The sequence below is a fragment of the Carex rostrata genome, chromosome 5 (assembly GCF_964058835.1).
Source record: "Carex rostrata chromosome 5, lpCarRost1.2, whole genome shotgun sequence".
NCBI lineage: Eukaryota > Viridiplantae > Streptophyta > Magnoliopsida > Poales > Cyperaceae > Carex > Carex rostrata.
The window spans coordinates 4,946,418-4,971,362 of NC_135922.1; the positions used below are offsets into that span (position 1 = coordinate 4,946,418).

The window sequence follows — 24,945 nt, forward strand, 5'->3', positions numbered from 1 at the left end:
CTCTCTCTCCATCCCTTGGTAAGGTCGTCGTCTCTCTCTCTCTATCTATCTGAGTAATCTACTGAAATGTGAAAACCTAGATATGGTTTTCCTCTTTAATTCAATTGCAAGCCAGATTAGTTGAAAATAGTAATAATTATGTGCATAATTGAGAGCTCATTTATTATTGCAAAATTAAGACCAATTTGGTCTCTATCTACAAAATTGGTTCGCACCTCACAGCCAAATTAAGAGTATTTTGGCCTTTATCTCAGTTTTGGTTCTTTCTTTAATTATTTGAAATATAGGGAACTTGGTTATTATTGAAAAATTGGGAGCTCAGTTTTACTCTTTCTATTCGAATTTTACTCACTGCTGTGTGACAGATTTGCACAAAATGGGTTAGCGTCTCTCTCTCTATGCCAATTTTGTGCATTTGAATACTTTAATTTTGTGTTAAAATGCTGGTTAAAATGGGCAATCATATTCCTAGTGCAAGGGTATTTATTGCATTTTTTGCATTGCTTTTTTTTAATTACTTTTTAGTAAATAGATGCTTATTCTGAAAATTAAGAGGTATAGCTAAAGTCATTTGTATAGTTTCGAGTAAAATTGGTTTTATGAAAATTTTGCTATGGGAAATTGGATGCTGCTGATATGTGTAACTGTATTTTTTTTACTCTTTTTTTGTTTCTTTTCCTTTTTATAATGAGACTAGGGTTGTAATTTTTTATATTGTTTATGCAAAGAAATAGAAACAGGTTACTGTGGTGTATGTTTTTCATGTATTGTTGTTATGCTTGATGAAAAAAGAAATTGGTGTTTGTTGTTTCAACTCTTGCTGCTTGTTGTTTATGCAAAGAAAAATCAAATGGATGCTTGTTAGAAGAGGCGCTAGGAAGAGGAGATGAGAGGCGCAAGGAAGAGGCAGAGCTTATTAGAACATCTTGTAATTTATTTGTACAAAAACTTGTAAATTAATTTATGCAATGGCTATATGTACAACTGGAAGCAAAGATGAAATAATAAATGCTTTTGACAGTATGTTTCTCTTCAATTGTAATTTTTATACATGGTACTAATTCTGCAGAACAACACCATTGAAAATTACAATAGCAAAACAACAAAAGTACCAATTATGCATCAATTCCATTATTTCAAAATATTAAAAGACATTATGTATTCTGATACAACAAATCAAAATACACAATTATGAAAGCCGATATTTGTACTCTTACTTGATCAAAGAATGAGTGCTCACATAAATTTCCAACATAAATTTCATATATATTTAACAAACGAGCTCGCCTTGATTCTTATTACACTTACCTATACGAGATCACCTAATTTTTCAGCAAAGCACATTTCAATTTAACCCAATTTCATTCAAACTAGTTTAAACGGACACCAGACAGTATAAATGAGCAAGTAACGTAAAGCCATTTCAGCACAAGGTATATGCATACAAAGTCTCACATTCAACAATTTCAACATAAATTGAACAAAACAATACATTTTCTTTGTGTAGGAGTATCTCGGGAAATTCTTTGATTGCTTTTTGTTGCATCACCTACGAGCTCATCCAATTTTGTGCAAACCATTTCATACGTCGCATGATCTTTGAGTGCCTCCTTAGAAAGTATTTGCCATCGTTGGGTTAGGGCATTAAGCATGACAGAATCTAGGTTTATGCCTTCTATGCTTCTATCATTTGTACCTCTCTTTACGCTTGCATTAGCATCACGGGTCCATCTTTTTAAGATGTAGTGTTTAGGAAGGAATGACTCTATTGATGTTAATCGCATCACCTCTAGTGCATGTGAACATAAAACACCCTTAAATAGAAACATTTTGCAATCGCAATCAGCCTTGCCATTTGCTTTGTCTATGCAAACCATGCGATTCGGTTTATACCATTTGTATTTTGCCTTTGCCTTTGCTGGACGTACTTCATATAGCTTGTCCTTCTCCACCTCATGAATTCGCAACCCTCCACATTTCTTTAATTCAGCCTTAAAATGAGAGAACATGTTGCGAGTGTACACTCGTCGCGCTTCAGCCTCTATTGGATCGGTAGTTGACAATTGTGGGATCTCATTCAATGTTCGAATGTCCTCATCACTCTCTCTCTCGTAGACACCTTGAACCATCTTTTCAAACTTTGTTGCAAAATCGTACAAAGAAGTATTGGAGTCCATCCAGATCTTTGTTACGACATTAATGCTCTCACTTCGTTGTGTAGTTGACATCCCAGCACAAAAAGTCTCACGAAAATAAGCAGGGGCCCATTCGGCACGTTTGTCGAACATCACTTTTAGGTGCTTGTTACCCTCCATTTTATATTTCTTAACAAAAGCAATCCAATTTGCTTCAAAGTCTTCAATCGACCAGCTATAAGTAATGAGATCAGAAAATTCATCTTTGAAGCCATTTACCACCCCATAGATCACCCCCAATTGCTCCTTAGCCTTAATCATCACATGCCACAAACAACACCTATGAATAGTGTCAACACCAAACACTTTCTCTATCGCTGCCTTCATCGATGGGCATTGGTCTGTGAATATGGACTTTGGCTTCCTACCACCCATCGCTTGCAACCATGTAGTAAACAACCAATAAAAAGTTGTCTTCTTCTCATCTCTAATTAGGGCACAACCAAAAAATATTGATTGCCGGTGATGGTTAACACCAATGAAAGGTCCCATGGGCATACTATACTTGTTGGTCTGGTAGGTTGTATCAAACACGATAACATCACCGAACTCTTGATATGCCCTTCTCGACCGACCATCTACCCAGAATATGTTTCTCACAGCCTTATCCTCATCGGGCTCTATATCGAATAAAAAATCGGGATCATCTTGTTGCCTTCGCCTGAAGTAGTCAATCAACGCATTCGCATCCACCCCTACCAATTTTTTCTTCGCCTTCCCAATTTGGTTGTTCACATCTTTTTTACTGTAATGAAGGTTCTCTCTGCCTCCTGCCTTCGCTGCTAGATACTCCCTAATTTTGGCAGTTCCAACATTTTGCTCATTTAGTAACTCAATATCTACCCTCTCTTTCATAGAAATTTGTTTGTGCGAACGAAGGTGTCACTTCTTCGAAGGAGTGTTTTGAACAAATGCATGGTTATGTTCCTTGTAGAAAGTTGATACCCTCCATTTCCCATCCTCATGCAACCTCACGGTGCACGAAGCCTTGCAACCACATCGATGAAGAGATGTTTGCTTTTCAGGTGTTTTCACAATTGTATCACTAACCGACTCCAATGGCTCTTCCATTTGCCTCTTTTTTCCTTTAGCAAACCCTTGTTTGGAACAAACCAGCCTAACTGAAGTTATTACCCCTTTCACATTCTTGTTGAAGGTATTCATACGGATACTAAATCCAGTTATGAAGCCATATGTGTTGTAAAAATCATAAGCCATTTGTTTACTAGAGAATTCCATGCCTACATAAGGTTCCATGCTTCCCTCTTCTAAAGGAACGACAGATTCCATAAGGTTACACACTTCTCGGTCTCCCCACTCATCCGCTTCAGGTACGACAGATTCTAATGTGTCCATTAAATGTTCTTCCAAATCAGTCATCTCATCTACCTCTAAAGCATCCATTTATCTACAAAAGAAGTGATCTAATAAGCATAATTAAACAATTATTTAATTGCTGCAAAAAGAACACCAGAAATTGGAAAAAATAAGAAAAATTGGACCAATTTAAATAGAAAGAATACAAATCTGTTTGTAAACAGCAAGCATAAAAACATACAAATAAATCTGTTCAAATTTTGGGAGAGCAACAAGTGAATTTTCAATTAATCAAAGGTTCAGCACATGAGGAAAATAATATCGTGAATTGGTTAATGGTTCCAATTTCAATGCATATGGTACATACCAATTTTAAATTTTAATTGAAGACCAAACTTAACCAAATTAGCATATCAGAAAGCTACAGCCACGAAATCTCATAACACATGGAAATTAATTTTAATAAAGAAAAGATAATTTAACTGAAATAGATTTTTTTTTGGTAGGATTGTACTGCTAAGTTTGTTTTTTTTTTTGGATCAATTTTTCCATCAATAACATAGTTCTCTGACTGATTGAATAAAAATGAATTAGAGATATTTATAATAAGAGGTGCGACTCTAAAAGAGGCATTTCGATTTTTGTAAAATTATGGCTTTATTCAGATTTTTCTAAACAAAATTGAGGTGCGATTCTTAAAGAGGCGTTAATAATTTGAAGAATTTCCAAAAAAAGGTTACCTTGATTTTGATTCAGAGGTGCGATTTGAGGAAGAGACGGCAGACAGGAGGCGGGCTGTGAGCGATTGAGGCGCGAGGAAGAGGATCGACGAGAGTAGTGCGAAGTGATGCTGAGGCTGTGTGCGGCAAGATTCCAGGGGAAGGTCGCCAGTTTGAACGAGAGAGAGAGAGATTTCGAACGACAGGGAGAGTCGAACGAAAAGACAAGGCGGGAGGAGGGAGTCAATTCACTGAACCAAACCTAGTTTATCTAACGGAGCGACTTTTTAATTTCCTCCGTTATATCAAATTTGATCAGCGCTTGATGAAAAAGTGAATCTAAAAGGAAATCCAACGATCCAGACAGTTAGAAGCATATTGCTGAAGTTCTAGAGGAAGCATGTTAGCCATACTCTATATATATATATATATATATATATATATATATATGTTTGCCGACATATAGAAAGAAATAATGAATAAAAGAAGTATACTTTTCTTCCGGTACATATATATGGAAGACAAATATATGAAGATCTGAACATATTTTATTATCCAAATGAAAAGGATTCTTTCGGAAAATGGGAAGATAAACAATAATTTAATTGCTGCACATGCCATCACGCTCTAGCAGATATATATATATATATATATATATGTTTGCCGACATATAGAAAGAAATAATGAATAAAAGAAGTATACTTTTCTTCCGGTACATATGGAAGACAAATATATGGAGATCTCAACATAATTTATTATCCAAATGAAAAGGATTCTTTCGGAAAATGGGAAGGAAAACAATAATTAATTGCTGCACATGCCATCACGCTCTAGCAGATGTTATGTTAGAGATCATCTATCACTCCATCCTTTTCAAGCACGCCTCCGCTGTGTCAGATCTATCACTTTCGACCGTCTCAAAATTAGTGCTAAATGGATCTAGTTCTACTAAGTTTGTCTCTCTTTCTCATAAAGTAGCGAATTATTTGCAAAGAACAAAGCGTCATTAATGGTGAATTAGGTCAGTGCGTACTAAGTACTAAAAATGACATTTAAAAAAAAAATAGAGGTATATGAATGAATATTTCAACGTGTATGAATGAATACTTTATATCTTAGATATAAATAATTGCGTGATGAGATATTAATACTTGTACAATGGACAACTTGAAAGTATGTCATTATGTATCTTATTTGAAAGATACAATTGTATACAAAATATTTGTGGTTTTAGATTTACAAAATTCCTCATGGATAGTCAGAAATATTGATTAGTTTGAACAGAGAAAAAAAATCACCTCTAAAAATGTGGAAACGATGGATGAGTGATGTGTCCAGTTTTTATTTTTATACGCTTACACAACGAGGATGAATATTTTTTCGATGAGGTATGAATACTTACGTGACAAGATATGAATATTTATGCAATAGACAACTCGAAAGTATGTCATCATGGATGTCATTTGAAAAAGAAAATATTTTAGAAGTCGTTCATGGTTTTAGATTTGCAAATTTTCTCACAGATAGTCAGAAATATTGATTCGATTGAACGGAGACACAAAAACACTTCTAAAATCGTGTACAAGATAGGTGAGTGATATGTCCAATTTTTTTTTGAAATACTTTATATCTTAGGTATGAATACTTGATGTGTTACAAATAAATACTTAATGTATTATATATAAATACTTGCGCACGCCAGTTGTAAAATCTTTGAAATATTAAGCGGTCCCCAAATAGTAAGTGGTCCCCTAGGCAATTAGTAGTTAATCAAGTAATTAAGGATTTGGAGAAGAAATAAGGGAAAGTTACGGGAGATAGCTAGGTGCTCTCTAATTTAAAATGCACATTGTCTATGCAAAACAAAAAAAAAACAATCTTTTAAAAGCAAGTGATTATTTTTTATATATTATTTTAATCAAACAAAAATTATATATTAGAAAAAAGAAAAATTTTATTATTCTTTTAAAAACTGTGTCTATATATATGGATATTTTAAATGCGAGTTCTAATGATTTACCAATGTGTCTATATATATGGATCTTTTAAATGCGAATTTTGTATGATTGAGGCAAAAAAAATTGACGAGGGTTTTGAATATTTTTTGGGATAGTTATTTTTCGTGTTTTATTATTTCATATTAATAAAATTGGTAGCCCTACATTACTCTTTTAAAATATATAGGATAATGGAGAATATTTCATTACTTCAAATTTATATAGGCTAATTGATTAGATTTTAACCTTTTGTATTTGTTTCTTAATTTTATAGATATCTAATATAGAGGTGGAAGCACCACTTCCAAATAAAGTTAAATAAAATAAAACAAAACATGCACATTCAATCGTAAAGATCAAGCAGCATTTTCAAGGAAAATAAGAAAAAAAATACAGAGACGAAAAAACGTACCTGACAATCATAACAAGTGAAATAATTAATATCGTCTAATATTGAATAGTGATTAAAAAAATAAGATTATCATTTCGCTCAAGTCTATTTTTTTTTTTTCAATGCGAGAATAGACAAACACTTGTAAACTTGAATAGACACTTTTGATGTCTATATCACTGAAATTAACCTAGAAGTTTAAACTCTTCATAAACAAAGTCTTCATAAATTTTTGTTATTAACCCCTTCAGGAAATAATACCATGTTCTGTTTAGTGCCTTAATACCGCCTATCATGCTTTGGCCTCGAAATCCGTATTTAATTACATACAGCTAGTGACAAAGTAAGATGCATCACATGAAAATTTGTCAATATGCGTGTATTATTATTTGTTAAATACAGTTTATGAGAAAGTAACATGCTATATATATATGTAACAGTTCTTTTTATACTGCAGAATAAATTATGTTTAGTGCTTTAAAATCGCCGGGTATCATGCATTATTGATCTCGTAATCAGTATTTACTATTTAATTACAAACAGCTGATGAGAAAGTAACATGCATGCACCACATGAAAATTTGTTTATGCATGATTGTATTGGTTGCCGAGCATCATTACTTGATGAAAGGGGAATGTGTAAAATTTATGAGAAAGTAACATCCATACCATGGATTTTGTCTATATAGTGTTTTCATGGTGTGTGGACAATTCATTATTGTGATCTTGCGGATGCCACCAATCATGCCTTATTGTCTTTCTTGTTGAAATATTTCTTGTCAAAACGAGAACAAAATAAAATTTAGAACAAAGTTTATTATTATATTATATTTTAATTAACATATTTGATATGTGAAATTTTAGAATCTAAATATTTTGTTCTAATTGTATAATAACAAAAATATGTTCTAATTTTACAATTTTTGTTTGCGTAAAACCGGATGTATTATTCGAAATTACACTACTAAAAGTTATTTGTTCAAGTATTATATAATATTTAAAGTATAATGGTCAATTTTGATGGTTGAATCACTTGAATATGACTAAACAATTAATGGAAAACATCAATTATGCACAGGGGTAGATCTAAGGCTTTGCCAAAGATGACAAAGTCACCCCTATAATTTTAAAATTTTAATTATATATATAAGAATTTAATTGAACTTATATTTTTTAAACTTTTTGTCAGTATTGTAAATAATTGTATGCGGTTGCCGGATGGATGGGGTACCGCCAAGCGATTAATCGGTATGCGGCCGATTAATTGGAATTCTGCGGACAATTTAATATTTTTATTAAATTTATGTATATATATCATAATTTAAAAATAATTTATTTAACTCATTAAACTTATCAAATAAACTTAATTTAACATAGTTCTATAAACTTATATATGGATCATAAAAAATAATGATTTAAAAAATTCTAAAAAAATAAAAAAAATTCAAAATATGTAAAATTTGGTCCCCAATCATAATTCAATAGGGAGAATAACTTGAATGGTTTGGATTGACATTTTAGACTTTGAAATTATAGAATATGAGTGTGAAATAAAACACTCGCTTTATTTCATGAAGCATTGTAGTCCAACTCTCTCTCTCTCTCTATATATATATAGAGAGAGAGAGAGATATATATGCTAATGTGCTTTTAGTAGCATATGGGTTGAAATGCACACGGTTCAAATTTGAAATTTTGAAATCCAAAAAGTCGATCTGAACAGTTCATCTTGTTCTCCATATTAATATGTGCTTGGATACCAAATTTTACATTTTTATGAATTGTTTTACTATTTATTAAGCCACTTTGAAAATCGCTGATCCAACGGTTTTACTGTTTTGTTAAGCCACCGTTGGATCAACAATTTTCAAAGTGGCTTAATAAATAGTAAAAAAATCAGAAAAATGTAAAATTTGGTCTCAAAGTACATATTAATATGGAGAACAAGTTGAACGGTTCAGATCGACTTTTTGGATTTTGAAATTTCAAATTTGGACCGTGTGTATATATAGACATTAGCCTATCTCTATATATACACACACGTATGTATATGTTTGCCGACATATAAAAATAATAATGATTAAAAGCAGTTTACATTTCTTAAGGTACATATGTAGGGGTGCACAAAAAATTCGAGATTCGTGATTCGATTCGAGTTCGATTCGAAAAAGTTCGAAAAAAAATTCGATTCGAAAGTAGTTCGGTTCGAAATTAATTCAAACCAGTTCGATTCGAAATTAATTCAATTCGAATTCGAACCATGACAGGTTCGAATTGGTTCGGTTCGAAAAAAAATTAGGTTCGAAATGTTCTGCTGATTCCTTCACGAAATGTTCGCAAAACAGGGAGGCCCATTCCTTCACGAAATGTTCTGTTGATTAAATAATGAAGGATGAGTTGTTGTCGTTGGCATAAAGCCCAAAACGGAGGCCCAAAACGGAAATAAATGAGTTAATACTCGGCGTGGGGCGCCTCAAAACTTAGAAACCGGAATTTAGTCCCACATCTATGAAAGAATAGTCAGTAGGCGCTGGAGTGCCTATAAAAGAAGACGGAAAGCAGTTGGTTTAGTCCCATGCACTTTTGAACTCAAATAATGGGTCTGGACTCAAATAGTGGGTTTGGATTGAAATATTTTTTGGATCTGAACTCAAATAATGGTTTGGATCCGACTCAATTTCGAATTAATTTCGAATCAAATCGAACTAGTTCGAATTATATCGAACCGAATTCGAATTGGTTGGTTAGGTTTGAAATCTATATCAATTTCGAACTAGATTCGGTTCGAAATAATTTCGAATTCGAATTCGAACTAGGCCTAATTCGATTTGGTTCGGTTCGTTTGCAGCCCTATACATATGGAAGACAAATATGTCGAGATCTGAACATATTTTATTATCCAAATGAAAAGGATTCTATCGGAAAAAGGGAAAATAAACAATAATTTAATTGCTGCACATGCCATCACGTTCACATATGGATTGGAGGATAATATATTAGAAACAGTTAATGGCTTCACTACGGTCAAGATTTATAAAAAAAAACAGCGGATTTGGACAACTGCTACGACGCAACAAGCAAATACAATAGCATAGGAATTAGGAAGACTAAAAAATTTATGTCAGAAGTTAATCTTTCAATAAGTTATATTTTTTTGTATTTTGTGGATAATTCGCTGCAATAAGTTATAAATACCGTGTCTTTATTGATCCGGATAGTCGAATTTGTCTGATTTTTCTAACGGAGAATAGATGATTGATCTGATTTGGTACTTTTGATTTTTAATCTGACGGACAGGAGAGAGTTTACGACTTTAAGATTATTATTAGTTATGACTTGTGATAGGAATTATGCTAGTCAAAGCGCATAAGAGTGCAAAAAATTAATCAGAGTAACACATTTGCCAAGAATTAATTATTTCATTCTACGTCGGAGTCAGACTAACAGTAAACAGTGGGCAGTAAAAGTTCAGAGTAATTTTGTAAATCGGGTTTGAGATCCGACAATTTTTCATTAATCATGCATAAATCAGGCTTGATGTCTGAATCAGGGGTAGAAGATCTGAATTGTCATCTTGATAAAGTGATTTTTCATTAGTTACTGCAAAAAAAAAATTATAAATCAAGCCCCAAGTCTGGTTAAGAGGAGTCCCGCATCGTCTGCATTAACTCGAAAGAATATTTTTTGAGTTAATACATATCGATCATTTGATTATAAACAGAGTTCATTTAACTTCCGCCTAAAATATAGATGGATCTTTAATATTAGTGCGAATTAAATTCGCACTAATTTTAAAATTAATTGGACAGTCCAGATACATTAACTTAAAAGATTTCTTTTTGAGTTAATGCAGAGGATGCAAATTCCGGTTAAGAGATCCAAATGAATTATGCAAGATTTTAAGGGGAGGTGATCGGTGGAGAGTTAGTTAAATTCAGGCTTGAGTACATATATATCTTCTTCTTGGTTTTTTTTTACAACTTGTTCGTAGGCTCAAGATTTTGATTAACAAATCGTTGAGATATAAAAAAAACATTACATCTTTGTAAACAAAGAGAAAGTAATACAAGAATAACTGAAGTTGCCGCATCTATTCTAATTTGACAACTTGTTCCTCGGAATACATAGTTATCTAGCTCTATTACACCGTGATTCTGCCACTGTTGTGAAGTCAAAAGACATAAAAACAAATAAAAATTTAAATGCCTTCAGCTTTTTTGTCTTTAATCTGTCTTTACTCTTTAACTTTTTAATAACAAAAATTTAAAAATTTTATATGTTAAAATAAAAATATTAAATATGATCTATATTATTTTAATTTACATGCATTGATGCATATGAAAAATTATCACTTTTAACTTGACTTTCATTGAATTAATAAATGACAAAATCAATAATTATCCACATTACAATATTTTGTATGTTCTTAATAATAATATAAATCACACTTCACAGTTTTATTTTAATATTTAAGTTTTAAATATGAGTATATCTAACAAGTTTATGTTAATATTTACATTTTATATTTTAAGTTATTATAAAATATTAAAAGGTAAAAAATGAAAGCATTTTAAATTTGATTTAAAAAAAAAACTCTGCGGTGGTAATTATAACCCTAGTTCCACTATTACTCTCCATTAGTGTGATCAGAAGTGATAAAGTTGGTCAACTAATTAGCCGTTTAATCGATGATAGTGACTTAACTATTACAAACAAGAGTGTGTGGAAGGTTATTTACGAATAAAAACATCAAATCAGTTGATTTATCCGATTAATCATCTCTTTTTCATTTATACGGTTGATTAATAAGTCTTTTTTTTTTTACGTTTATCCGTTATGTTTTGTTCATCTGTATCTTTTGTAAATGACATTTTTATAAAATTTCATTAATAAATAAGGAAATGAGTTAAAATAAATTTGATGAGTTATATTAAGAGAAATGTTCTGGTATCCCGAGCCATCATACCCGAATGTGTTCCCCAAAAGTTTAATATAAAAAACTTCCAATGTTATCTAACTTCTATTTCCAGCGCTAATATCAAAACATTTAAAATATTTTACAATGCTACTTGTAAGCATGTAAACCTATGTATGAAAGCATTAAAATTCTAAATCTGCATAGTTTTAACTCCTTACTGCTTTTGTTTTCAAGCCAAAAACGAAAAGATTCATTTCACCCACTTTTTTTTTTCTCTGATCATTATAATTTATTTTCCCGATGATCCGTGATGAATTTTACGAATCTAAAAATATGAATGTTTTCTATTCGATTTTATCTTTCAAATAAGATCCATGAAGAAATACTTTTGAGTAATTTTAAAGTCATTTATTTTTTTTGAAAGTAAAACTCATGAGCACTTTAAATTTTCAAGTTTTTAAATCTCAGTCTACAACCATTAGAATTTTTAAGGCTTTGTACATGAGGTTTATATGTTTTGTAAATGCAGTGTTATTGTTGAGGTTTTATGCTTTGAAATGTTATTGTTGAGGTTTTAGTTCTTTGTACATGAGGTTTATATGTTTTGTAGATGAGCTTTGTAAATGCAGTGTAATTGTTGAGGTTTATATGCTTTGAAATGTTATTGTTGATGTTTTAATTCTTTGTACATGATGCTTATATGTTTTATTCTAGAGATTTAAAGTATTATTAATGAGGTTTATATGCTTGTGAACGGAGGTTTAAATTATTTTGAAGCAAAATAAAAAAAAACTAAAAGTCACAAAGATTTAAAGTGGTAAAAAAAATTACGACACAAATATAACTCGAAAGTTATTCTTCATGGATCTCATTTGAAAGAGAAAATCGGATAAAATCGTTCATATTTTTGGATTTGCAAAATTCATCACGGATCGTCGAGAAAATGGATGAGAATGATCAGAGAAAAAATAAAAAAAAAGTGGGTGAAAGGAATCTTTCCGTTTTGGCTTGAAAATAAAAGTAGTTAGGAGTTAAAACTATACAGATTTATAATTTTAATGGTTACAGACAGAGGTTTAAATGCTTGCGAGTAGCATTGTAAAATGTTATAAACATAACTTTAAATGTTTGGATATTAGCGCTAAAAATGGAAGTTAGATAACATTGAAAGTTTTTTTTGTTAAACTACTTAGGGGGACACGCTCGGAAATTTTGTTTGGTTACAATTATCAGGCTCCTTATATTAATTACTTTTTAATAAATTATGGGGGAATTTCACGTATACCCCTCAAAAACTTCAAAATTACGTATTTCCCCCTCTAAAGTTTGAAATTACGTATTTCTCACTCTAAACTTCAAAAACTCACAAATTTACCCATTTTTATTGTATTTTATATTAAAACTCATTCTAAAATCTTAAAATACTCATTTTACCCTTTATTAAAAGCATATAAAGCCCATCAAACTCAAATTTAAATCTAAAGGGTTCCTCTACCATTTGATCCGTGTTGATCTATGCATAGTGCTTCAATTTCGTGTTGATCTAGCATGCACGGATCTTAAAGCAATATTGATTGGTGCCCATCGCATTAAGATCGGTGCACGTCACATCAATATACGTGTGTGTTCGCATCAAGATTCGTGCTGATCTTGCGCACGCATATTTAAAAGCAATTTGGATAGTAGAAAAATTGTTCAGATTCAATTTTGAGTTTGATGGGCTTTATATGCTTTTAATAAAGGGTAAAATGGGTATTTTAAGATTTTAGAATGAGTTTTAATATAAAATATAATAAAATGGGTAAATTTGTGAGTTTTTGAAGTTTAGAGGGGAAAATACGTAATTTCAAACTTTAGAGGGGGAAATACGTAATTTTGAAGTTTTTGAGGGGTATACGTGAAATTCCCCCTAAATTATGAGTGTATTTACATAATTTTAATAAAAATGTAAATTTTTATTAATGAGCGGAGTACAGATTAATCGTTAGGCGTAACTCGTAAGCCGTCCGCTCGTCGACGAGCGCATACCGTTTACAACACTGCTCCCCGTATCTCCCTCCCAAGACGTACACCCCGATCAATCCTTCCAATCTTCGTCGCCGATCGTCTGAGCATGGTGCAATGGGTATCTTTCCTTTTAATAATCCCCATTTTCTTCGCTCTCTTCGTGCTGGAAGAGCGACTCACGCTTCCCTTGCACAATCTCAGGTGAAACTGGAGCCTCCAGTTCTCACCTTTTTATGCACATCAGTAACAGGAACCGCCTGCAGCTCCTCTCACCTCACTCGGTTTGATCAGAATCGAACCTTAGTTGATTTCTGTTATCCTTTCTATCACTGGACTGATTATAGAACCAGCTGCTGCAAATCTCCTTATAGATGATGAAACAATGCAATTAGTGTTAGTCAGTGCATCTTGTCTCAGGAGCGGCAGGTACTACCGGTTGATTTTTTCCCCTTTTTTGCCTTTATTAGCAATTACACTTGAGATACATAGGGAAGCCTTTGGAAAATGAATTCTTGATAGGACTTCTCATTGGTTTGTCTTGTTTAATGTAAATAAATAGGTAGTGTCAAATTCCTTGCTAGCAGGATGATACTTATATTTGTTTTTGTTTTTCAATATCATCATTAACTTATTCTTAATGGATAGAATTTTTTTTGTCATAATAAAGATTTCTGATCTACAGTTCTCACATGCATGGCATGCTCAGGGAAAGAGATAGGTGTATCTCCTAGCTAGATAAAGGGGGGAAGATGATGGAGAATATTTTCATGGAAAACCACTATTCAGTTAGAAAATTACAGTGTTCATTCATGCTTCCAAGATAAACAAATAACAATTGTTTCAATCCGAGATGGTAATCTCGAGTTCATCTTCCTCTACCATCAAGAAATGAGATCCCTTATCTATTACCCACTTACCATCTTCGGTTGCTCTGCTCAAGTGTTTGCACGGGCTAAACTCAAACTTAACATGCACAACTTCCCCTGCCTTTAGGTACACATTTTTAAAGTGAATCAATTGTTTTACGGGCCTTCCGTTTGATTCCGTTGGCCATCGTATAAACATCAAAACCGGGTGCCTTCCATCCATTGGTCCATGATTATTGACTCTAACCACCACTGGAAATGTTGAATTTTCACTTGCTTCTGATCCAATTTCTTCGATGCGGTAGAGATTGTAGTTCTTATCTATGTTTATTGTATTGAGATTGATGGTAGTCTTTGTGTGTAGCGGGTTGTCAGATTGGGTAACAATTTCATGGGAGTAGTTTGAGTAGCTGAGGCCATAACCAAATGGGAAGACAGTATAGCCTTTGTAGAATCGATAGGTTCGGCCAGGATAGCGACGATCTTTCGGGTATGTGGAGTTAGGCAGGTCAGCCCGCATTTGCATTATGTTCATGGGAACCCGTGTGAAATCTTGTGGATACCAAGTCACCGGCAGTTTTCCCCCTGAAATGACAATGAAAGACAGAGATTTAGTTTCTATTGTAGCTAACGAGAAACTAATTAATGATAAATGAAAAATTAAAATTACCTGGATTGTGTTCACCAAAGAGGATATGGGCAATGGCAGTCCCACCAGCCTGACCAGGGTAGCCGGCCCACAAAACAGCCCCAATCTTTGGATCAGATTTTACGAAATCAACATCAACTGGACCACCACATAACAGAACCAAAATCACTGGCTTCTTGGCCACTTTTGCAATACTTGTAATCAGGTCAACTTGCATCCCTGGTAGAACTAAATCAATTCGATCATGTCCCTCGGTCTCTTGACTCTGATCTAACCCCATAAATAAGACCACATAATCAACCGACCTTGCCAAATGGACTGCTTCATCAATTGAGCTAGAGTTACACGCAACATCCTGACACCCGGCCAAGTACCTTGTATCTTTTACATAACTTTGCAACCCCATAAGAGGAGTTACAATTTTGCAAGGTGGTCCTGCGTAATCACCGAGAAGTACGGTAAAATTGTTGGCATTTGGGCCTATTATGGCAAGTGACGACACTTGTGATTTCGATAGAGGAAGGAGGCTTTTTGAGTTCTTAAGTAGAACTATGCCATCTAGTGCCGCCTGGAGTGCTAGATTTTGGTGGTCCCGTGAGCACACTTGGTCTGATCGGATGCTACTGTATGGTTGGTGTCTGGTTGGGTTGCCATTAAAGAGACCTAGCCGCATCCTGACTGAGAAAAGGTTTTGTAGAGCCCGGTCTATATCTGCTTCTGTTAATATCCCTTGTTGAGTAGCATTGCGTGCAAACTTTTGCACGTAGTTGCCACAATTAACATCCATTCCTGGAAATTAAAGTACAAAATAATTTATTTTGTATTTTCATAATTTTTGAATAATATTTGCAAGACGTAACTTTAATTTTGTTTATACAACAACAGCTGCCTGAAGTTTTTGTTCTATATTTTTTGTTACTGTCTTGAACTTTCAGGTGGTAGAAATTCTAATTGGCATTGACATGAAATGGTTTTCCCATTTATTAATTGGTAGCTTCTACCCACAATAAAAAAAAAGACATGAAATGGTTTTCCTGTCAATTACTCTCTAGAAAACGAGAATTCTAGAACTGTAACATTATGCAGATTATATAACTTTTGGGTGCGTAAACAAGGATTCTAGAACTTAAAACATAAAATGGGTGATATATCAGTGGATTCTGGTAATTTTCCTGTCAATTACACTCTAGTCTCTAATTTCTTGTAGACTGCATGTATACCAGCTTTTAGAACATATGCTACTGCTTCCTCTGGTGTCTTGGAGTAGTTTTGAGCCTCATATATGTCTGCAACAGCATCACAATCTGAGGTAATGTATCTGGTATATATCAATAGAAGAAGTATCATTCCGAGCAGACAATTAAAATCTTGTCACTGAAATATATTTTAAATCATAGAAGCAGTTTCCATTTCAATTTAAATTAGATGACCATAGTAAAATTGAGTTATTACCCATTGAACTTCCATTGTCCCCTAGCTGTTTGAGTTAATAGTGTGTAATTAGCACAATTAGGCACACCATTAACTTGATTATATGAGCACATTATTCCGCTCGCATGTCCATCTTCGACACAACTTTTGAAGGGCGGCTGGAATGTGTCTTCTAAATCCTGAGCAGAAACCTACATTTCGGATTCAGAGGACGAATAAAATCAATTTAAACTTCCAATATTGTACTATGTTCTCATAATGATTTGGTACAACAAAGTTATAAGCCTCATGGGAGTCCAGAGGCGTAGCCAGGATAATTAGCAAGGTGGGACAAAAATTTTGGGTGAGGCATAATATTGTTAATATTTTAAAATATATTAAGTAAATTTTTATAATTTATCTGAGATGACATAGAAATGGAAGCATATTTTGAAAAAAAAAAATTCAGCAGTAGGCAAAATTTTAGAATTTTTTTAAGCTTAAGTATGCTTAAATAATTTTTTTAGAAAAAGGCAAAAAATAGAAGTATATTCCTTCAAAAAAAATTGAGCCAGTGGTAGACAAGTGCCCACCCGTGACTCCACTTGACTCCGCCCCTGATGGGAGTAGGGTTGGTGCAAAATGCTAGATAGTATACTAGAGGCCGTAGCATGTCATACCCTACCGGTCAAAATTACACATTATGTACTAACTTTGGGTACTCTATTTTATCCGTGAATTTCACTTACTACAGCATTGAAGGAGTCCCGGACTATGCCCTCCCAGTTTTCCAAATCATATGCCGTGAAGTGCTTGCAACAAGCCGAAGCTTGAAGAACATGTGGTGAATGACCGCCTTGGTATGGTTCGCCTTGCAATCCCTTGACATATGTGGCTGCATACTTGCTAGTAGTAAGTGGGTCTTCACCAGGCGTCTCTTGGCCTCGACCCCATCTTGGGTCTCGAAATATGTTAATATTAGGTGACCAGAATGTCAGCCCCTCTGCCTGACCTGCATTATATAATGCCCGTGCCTCTATCCCTATAACCTTCAAATGTTAAAATGACAAAATTTGGTCAAAAATTTCCAAGAGGTTAGAAATTAGGTTAGGCAATTTACATGAATTTAAAGAAAAATTAACACAAAAATGTAAGTTTTCAGTAACCTAAGATATTGAGGAAATTTATATGACATCACCTGTCCAATTTGGTACCAGAGAAGTGGATTGAATGTGGCGGCTGTGAGAATGACTTGAGGGAAGCTTGCAGCAGCCTTTATCGGGCCATCAAAATGAATTCCCCTACCGCCACTTGAAACCCCGTGCAAAGACTCAGACCACCATTTATACCCCGGCACACCAAGCCTTTCAATTGGTGGGGCAACATCTACCAATTATGCAATTTTTTCGTCTAAGGTCAGACGAGACACGAGATCTTGTGTTCTCTGTTTGATGGAGAGAGTGGGTTTACAAAATGCATAGTTTTGGATTGACGGGTCTGACGGGTCACAAGCGAATGGTGGGTTGCCAGAAAAGACTAGCAATGGTGATTGAACAAACAGAGAGAAGAGAAGAATGAGTGGTGTGTGAAATCTCATGGCTAAATTCCTGTTGCAAAGGAAAGGTTTAGTGTGTAGATAAGTAATTATATTTATGTGTGCATGTGGGGGTGCTTATGCTAAAGGAAAGTGACAAAAGAGGAAGTTTTGATAAGGCTCAAGTTTCTAGTCATATACCCAATTTCTTTAATGAAATCATGGGCTGTCTGGTCATATACCCAATCAAGATTCTAGTCACATGCAATTTAGTGTGCTATGAGCAAATGGTTTTCTAGTGTATCGTCTTGGTTTTTACTACATTGGTTAGAAATTGGTGCAATTAAAGAAACTTCGTTTCCTGTCTTAATTCTTCTTTATAAGTTAAAGATTTAGTAGTCTTTAAATGTATAGGTTTCAAATTGAGTAATTAAATTAGAAAAGATTTACTAATTGAGTTTAAGAAAATATCTAACTTTGTGTATTTGTCGACGGCAAAACACATGGGTGGGTTGAATACCTCATCTCCAGTTTGTTACCTAATGTTGTAACTTCGAAGTGGTTATGTACTGTAGTTTAATTTGTCCATATATAATACCTGCTAAAGTGCCACGTCGTTTTGCCATCTACATTGTCTGTTACTGGAATAATGGAAGTATCAGATCAGAGAGCTGGTACTCTTGTAATAAATAAGAGGAATAATTGAACAAAAATTGGATAAAACAATATAATAAAAAATTGTAACAGTTCAGCGGAGAGTAGAGTGGAAAAAATGGCATGCCGCTCCGTCATGTAACAGCATGGTACGTGTGTCTTGCATTGTAACTATCTGCATGTTGTTCTATGGCACGTGTGTCCTGCATTGTAACTATCTGCATGTTGTGATCGGTTGTTGGTAAAAAAGACACAACATGAAAATTACTTTGATCACAATCAGTTATATTCTTAAAAACTCTAATCTATGTTACCCTGACACTCTTAGAAACCCATCGTACCCGTGTCCGACACGTATCCAACACCGACACGCCTCTGACACGGCCACGATACGTATCAAACACGCCAGCTGGCGTGTCGCCTTACGTGGCGTATCCTTAGTCCTTTGATACGGTCTCCGACACGCTTTGACTCGTCTGGATACGGCCTGGACACTGATCTGACACGGCCTGGTCTATAGCTACTCCCTGTGCACCGTGCCTGCTGTGGTCCATTGCTGTTCCTAGTGCTGCCAAAGTCATTAACCACTGCATTACTTTGCCTTTGATGTTATAATCTACTAGTGTTTATATTTAATGTATATCCAGGACTTTTGAAATTTAATTATATAATACAAGTGTTATTAAATTAATTATATAATATAATAGGCGTGTCGTGTCCTTAATTTTTGAAAATTCCTGTATCGCCGTACCAGTGTCGTATCCGACACGATATCCGGACCCGTATCCATGCAACATAGACTCTAATCAACTCTTTCCAACAGCCTAGTTTAGAATATCCATTTATAACACTAGTAAAGTGATAAGATTAGATGTGGCACCTTGATCAAGCATATCATACAATAGTTTCTCTACCCTGTCAGGTTCCCTCCTTTGCAAAGTGCATCCATAATTATATTGCAAGTCACTGTGTTAGACAATATTACCTTTGAAATCATCTCATTCAGCACCTTCTTAGGCTTTTCTATTTTGTTCATCTTGCAGAGCCATCTATAAGAGTAGAGTTGGACAGAATACGGCACGGAAAACGACATGTTTAGTCATGGCATGTGTTTTTTCCAAGGTTCTAAATAGCGTTTATTGCGTCATAGTGGGAAGTAAAAAAAAAAAGCTATAGCGAATAGCGTCGCTATAGCGAAAGCTATGCCACATAGCGTTTTTTTATTTTTATAAAAATTATATCATATATTTGTACTAAATATCAACATTATCTAAGTCTCATATAATAATAAATAACATCAAATTGATTAAAAAATTATAATATTCATATCGAACCAATACAAAGTCCAAATTGTGACTCAAAATATCCATAATAATACTAATATCATAAACTATCGATCTTTTTTCTATTCAAAATATATTCAGCATTATGACATAATCTATCTTTTTTCTATTTAAATTTCAAAATAACCTAGATATCATGGCATAATTAATTATCTTAATCTATTCAAAATATTCAAACTACCATATAGTAAGTATCATTTTATTACTTCAAGAAATATCTTAATATATTCAATCTGAGCCTTATTTAAAGCCCATATAAATTGAAAAGAAAAAAAAATAGCTCATGTTGCATAGCGCGCTGTAGTTTCCTTATTTAATTTCTTTTGATGGATCTCTCATTTAATAATTAATAGTTTACTATAAAACTTAGTACGTCAATTGCAAAAAAAAAAAATCATGGTTAAAATCCAATCTAAACCTTTATTTAAAAACCATATAAATTGAAAAAAAAAAAAAAAAACTCATGTTGCATAGCGCGCGCTATTTGCACTACACGCTATGCGCTATAGCGGACCGCTATTACCGCTATAGCGCCCGTAGCTCAAATAGCGCATTTTGATACCATAGCGTAGCGTTTAGGATCCAAAAACGCTATAGCGCGCTATTTTGAACACTGGTTTTTTCTAAGTTTCATTCTTCATTTTAATATTGCTAAGAATTATTCTACGTTTTGTTTTTAACTTTTCTGAATTTTTTTCAATATATAAATTTAAATTACAAAAAAAATAGTTAAATGTGATCAAATGTAGCTAATGTAGTTAATGTGAGTATGTGACCGGTAACGGCACGTTTGATCACAACATGTTTGATCACAATATGTTTAGTCACAACATAATTCACATGGCGTGACCATTCATGTGTTGTGACCATTCACGTGTCATGATCATCTCTCGACATTTTGTCACGACACGGGCACACGGCACAATACGTGAAAAATTAATTTGATCACGATACAACATGGCACGTGATCAAAGTTACAATATATTAGTCATGGCACAGTATGATTTCGACTCTAATGGAGAGGATGATTAAGAAAACGGATGGTCTTGTATTTTTTTTTTCTAAGAGCAGCGAAAGAACTAACCTCATGCTGTCATGCAGTTTCTTCAATGTGGATGTAGTTACTCACTATTATGTTAGTTTTGTTCGATAAATTATGGCAGGTTATCAACGGGAAAAAATAACATTTTTTCGTAAATTATCAATATTTAGGTGCGACTTAACTATCTGATGAGTGATATTCTTATTTTTTTAGACTTTATTTTCTCCGATGCTTTTCTTTCATTCGTGTGAAAGAATAATATCAAGTTGTAATTCAATGCTTGCAACTTTCAGAACAGTTTGAGGACAACATGTTAACGATTAGAAACAAAATTATCGTTTTATTGACATCATAAATAATTATTTGAATTACAGAATAATTTTCCACTTGGGGAATTTTTTTGAAAACCGTAAATGTTATCAGTAGTATACTCTGTAGCTATGTAGAATTGGGCTCTGTTCAAGCAACAGTGACCTCAACCTCATTTCCTTCAACCATCAAAAAATGTGATCCTTTGTCTATTACTCTCTTACCATCTGCAGTTGCTCTGCTCAAGTGATCGCACGGGCTAACTGCAAACTGGACTTGCGTTGTTTCCCCGGATTTGAGATGCACACTGTCGAACTCAATCAGTTGTTTCTTGGGTCTTCCCTCTGTTGCACTTGGCCAACGCATGAACAGCAAAACAGGGGTCCTTCCTTCCATTGGTCCATGATTTGTCACTTTTACAGCCGTGTTAAATTTCAACTTCTGGCATTCCGGTGACTTGTTATTAGCAGCTAGCTGATTGTAATCCCCCGAGGGTGACGGTGGTTTTTGCTTTGGAGGCAAACTCGTAAGAGTAGTTTGAGTAGCTGAGGCCATAACCAAATGGGAAAACTGTCTCACCTTGGTAGAATCGGTACGTTCTCCGAGGATATTTCGTAGCGGGGTTAGCTCGCATGTTCATGTTGGTCATTGGAATTGATGTGTAATCATGCGGATACCAAGTTACCGGCAATTTTCCTCCTGAAAATAAGAACACAAAAACAGAAAAAAAAAAAAAAAAAAATTTATGGAATTTGTGATTTTTCTTCCTTCCTTTATTGATGGAAATTAAATTTATAATGGCTACCTGGATTGTATTCTCCAAAGAGGATTTGAGCGATAGCTTGTGCACCGCCCTGACCAGGATAACCGGCCCACAATATAGCACCGATCTTTGGGTCCGTCTTTGCAAAAGAAATATCAACAGGGCCACCACAACAACAACACCAAGATGACCGGCTTCTTAGCCGCTTTTGCAACACTAGTGATCAACTCTTGTTGTGATCCCGGCAAAAGAAAATCAGTCCGGTCAAGATCTTCCCTCTCTTGTTCTAACGACAAAACCATGAATAAAACTACTTGATCGGCTGCGCTAGCTGCTTGCACTGCCTGATCAATCACTGCTGATTTGCATGCAGCACCATTGCACCCGGGCACATATTTTATGTCTTTTGCGTAGTTCTTAAGTGCATCTAAAGGGGTAGTGTTTATACACGGAGGGCCTTGGTAATTCCCAATGAGTACACTTGCATTTTTTGCATTAGGACCGATCACTGCAAGCGAGGTGACTTGCGTCTTAGAGAGGGGGAGGACTTTACCAGTGTTTTTCAGAAGAATGATGCCTTCCAATGCCGCTTGTAAGGCTAGGTCTTGGTGCGCTTGCGCACAAACATCATTTTTACCAAAGCTACCGTAATCTTTCTGTTTGAGTGGGTTACCATCAAAGAGACCCAGCCGCATCCTAGTCGCAAATTGGTTATGGATAGCGCGATCTATATCAGCTTCTGTTATCCTGTTATCATTTTCTTTGCCAAAGCCAATTTTGAAAAGTTCTGCAGATGGACCCCACAGTCGAGATCCATTCCTGCAAATTAATTCCAATCAATAAAACGGCAGGGGCACAGACTACAAAATTTTAAACTTAAAATGCATAACATGTGAGATTTTAAACTTAAAATGAGATTTGAACTCAAGTCTCCATAACCACAAAATAAAATATTAACCACTCAACTGCAAGTAAATATTTGACATTTCACGAGGAGGCCTTAAGCCCATAGTAGGAAAAATCGGTATCGGTATCGGGATCGGTCCCGGCCGATACCGATACGGGATCGGAGTATCGGATCGGGATCGGCTCAGGATCGGCTCAGAATCGGGTTTTTTTTTTCTTTTTTCTTTATGATTTGCTATGTGAGGATCGGCTCAGGATCGGATCGGGGCCGGCCGATACCGATACGGGATCGGAGTATCGGATCGGAATCGGCCGATTTTTCCTACTATGCTTAAGCCCTCAACCATATAAAATAAAATAATTTAAATTTCAGTATACATAATTAAAATTTTAAAATCATAAGGACTAAGCACTCCTATGAATGAACGTAGATCCGCCCATGTAAAACAGGGCTTCTCTCAAAAAAAAACTTTGCTGTCTGAAAATTGCTAAGGTGCATTATTTTTATTTTTCATTTAATTTATACCTGCTTTCAGAGCAACAGCAGTGGCATTTTCTGGTGTTTTAGCATACATTCGAGCCATAACCCCAATTGCATCACAATCCGAGGCAATGTATCTACACATAAATGGAAAATGAAATCACATATCGTAGTTAATAAACTTTTGAATATATATATATATATATATATGGGTCCGGCTAATTTGCTGCCGGCCCTTTTTCGTGTTTGTGATGTCCAAACAACAAATCTAAACTGTTAGATGTTTAATTTATATTATAATCTACTTGGAGACCAAATTTTACATTTTTTAAAATTTTTTTACTATTTATTAAGCTGGTTTGAAAATCGCTGATTTCAATGCTGCAGAAATTTACTAAAATCAACGGTTTTCAAACCAACTTAATAAATAGTAAAAAAATTCCAAACAATGTAAAATTTGGTCTCCAAGTAGATTATAATATAAATTAAATAACTAACGGTTTAGATTTGTTGTTTGGCCATCACAAACACAAAAAAGGGCCGGCAGCAAATTAGCCGGACCCTATATATATATATATATATATAGGACATTCCAATATCAGGAGCACTCCCTGAGAAACAAAACAAAAACAGAAAATGGACACTGCAATCAGTACAAACTAGTTATGTATAGATCCATCCAACTCAATTGATTTGAAGGTAACTATTTTCCTTTATGAAAAATTTACTGTCCTGAAAATTTATGAACGTCAATATTATAATATATAATTAGTCTTTTTTTTAGTACTTACCTTAAAAAATGTGAGCCTCAATTATTTAATTATGACATTTATGAGCTCTCCAAATCGAATGTGCTCGTTTGCTCAACATGATTTGTTTCGTTGTATAACAGGAGCATGGTTCAAGTAACATCTAGATTTATGGATGGTTCTATCGAATATTGCCGCATACATGATCTTCTACGGGATCTCGCTCTTAAAAAAGCCAAGGAGAACAACTTTCTCATGGTGTATTCACATCCAGATGATCAGCATAACTTGTGTATGGCGCGTCGTGTGGCAGTTCATAATTCAGATTGTGATGAACTCGTGATGAGCAAAAAAACTCCGCACTCTGTTGTGCTTCTGTGCTAAATGCATGCCAAATTGTTCCAAACAAAGGATGCTCAAAGTGGTAAGCATAGAAATCTTACCCCGTGCTACTAGCGAAATTAATTTCGAAATGTTTGAAGGATTGACTCAGTTAAGATACCTAGATTTACAAGGTAAAATGGTCAGTCGTGATAATAGATCCTCGGGGGAAATGATAGGCAACATGAAGTTTTTACAAACCGTTTCTACCAGGGCATGGGGAAATCATCAACTGCGGTTATCGTTATCAGGGCATAAAGCACTGAGGCATGTCACTGGATTTAGGGTCAAACTGAATTCGTCAGCAAAACTACC

At 34.4% G+C, this 24,945-nt stretch overlaps 3 protein-coding genes and 1 pseudogene across 4 annotated transcripts; all 4 read right to left on the reverse strand.

Annotated features, from left to right (window-relative positions):
- Positions 1–1,466: 1,466 nt before the first annotated feature.
- LOC144553740 (protein FAR1-RELATED SEQUENCE 5-like) lies at positions 1,467–4,653 on the reverse strand. The gene is made up of 2 exons (XM_078301944.1): positions 4,253–4,653; positions 1,467–3,603 (listed from the first exon to the last, which is right to left on the reverse strand). The coding sequence occupies exon 2, from the start codon at positions 3,048–3,050 to the stop codon at positions 1,467–1,469; it is 1,584 nt and encodes a 527-aa protein (XP_078158070.1). The 5' UTR covers positions 3,051–3,603; positions 4,253–4,653.
- LOC144553741 (protein FAR1-RELATED SEQUENCE 5-like) lies at positions 3,078–3,599 on the reverse strand. Its single transcript, XM_078301945.1, has one exon. The coding sequence runs from the start codon at positions 3,597–3,599 to the stop codon at positions 3,078–3,080; it is 522 nt and encodes a 173-aa protein (XP_078158071.1).
- A 9,644-nt stretch (positions 4,654–14,297) lies between the features above and the next one.
- On the reverse strand, positions 14,298–17,987 carry LOC144553702 (putative beta-D-xylosidase 7). The gene is made up of 6 exons (XM_078301911.1): positions 17,667–17,987; positions 17,218–17,517; positions 16,511–16,680; positions 16,279–16,376; positions 15,080–15,847; positions 14,298–14,994 (listed from the first exon to the last, which is right to left on the reverse strand). Exons 3-6 carry the CDS (start codon positions 16,600–16,602, stop codon positions 14,384–14,386), a joined length of 1,569 nt encoding a protein of 522 aa, XP_078158037.1. The 5' UTR covers positions 16,603–16,680; positions 17,218–17,517; positions 17,667–17,987; the 3' UTR covers positions 14,298–14,383.
- A 3,342-nt stretch (positions 17,988–21,329) lies between these two features.
- LOC144553742 (putative beta-D-xylosidase 7) lies at positions 21,330–24,506 on the reverse strand (annotated as a pseudogene). Its single transcript, XR_013511451.1, has 5 exons — positions 24,452–24,506; positions 24,090–24,111; positions 23,546–23,637; positions 22,156–22,932; positions 21,330–22,049 (listed from the first exon to the last, which is right to left on the reverse strand). The product of XR_013511451.1 is annotated as a putative beta-D-xylosidase 7 (transcript).
- Between the last annotated feature and the right edge of the window lie 439 nt (positions 24,507–24,945).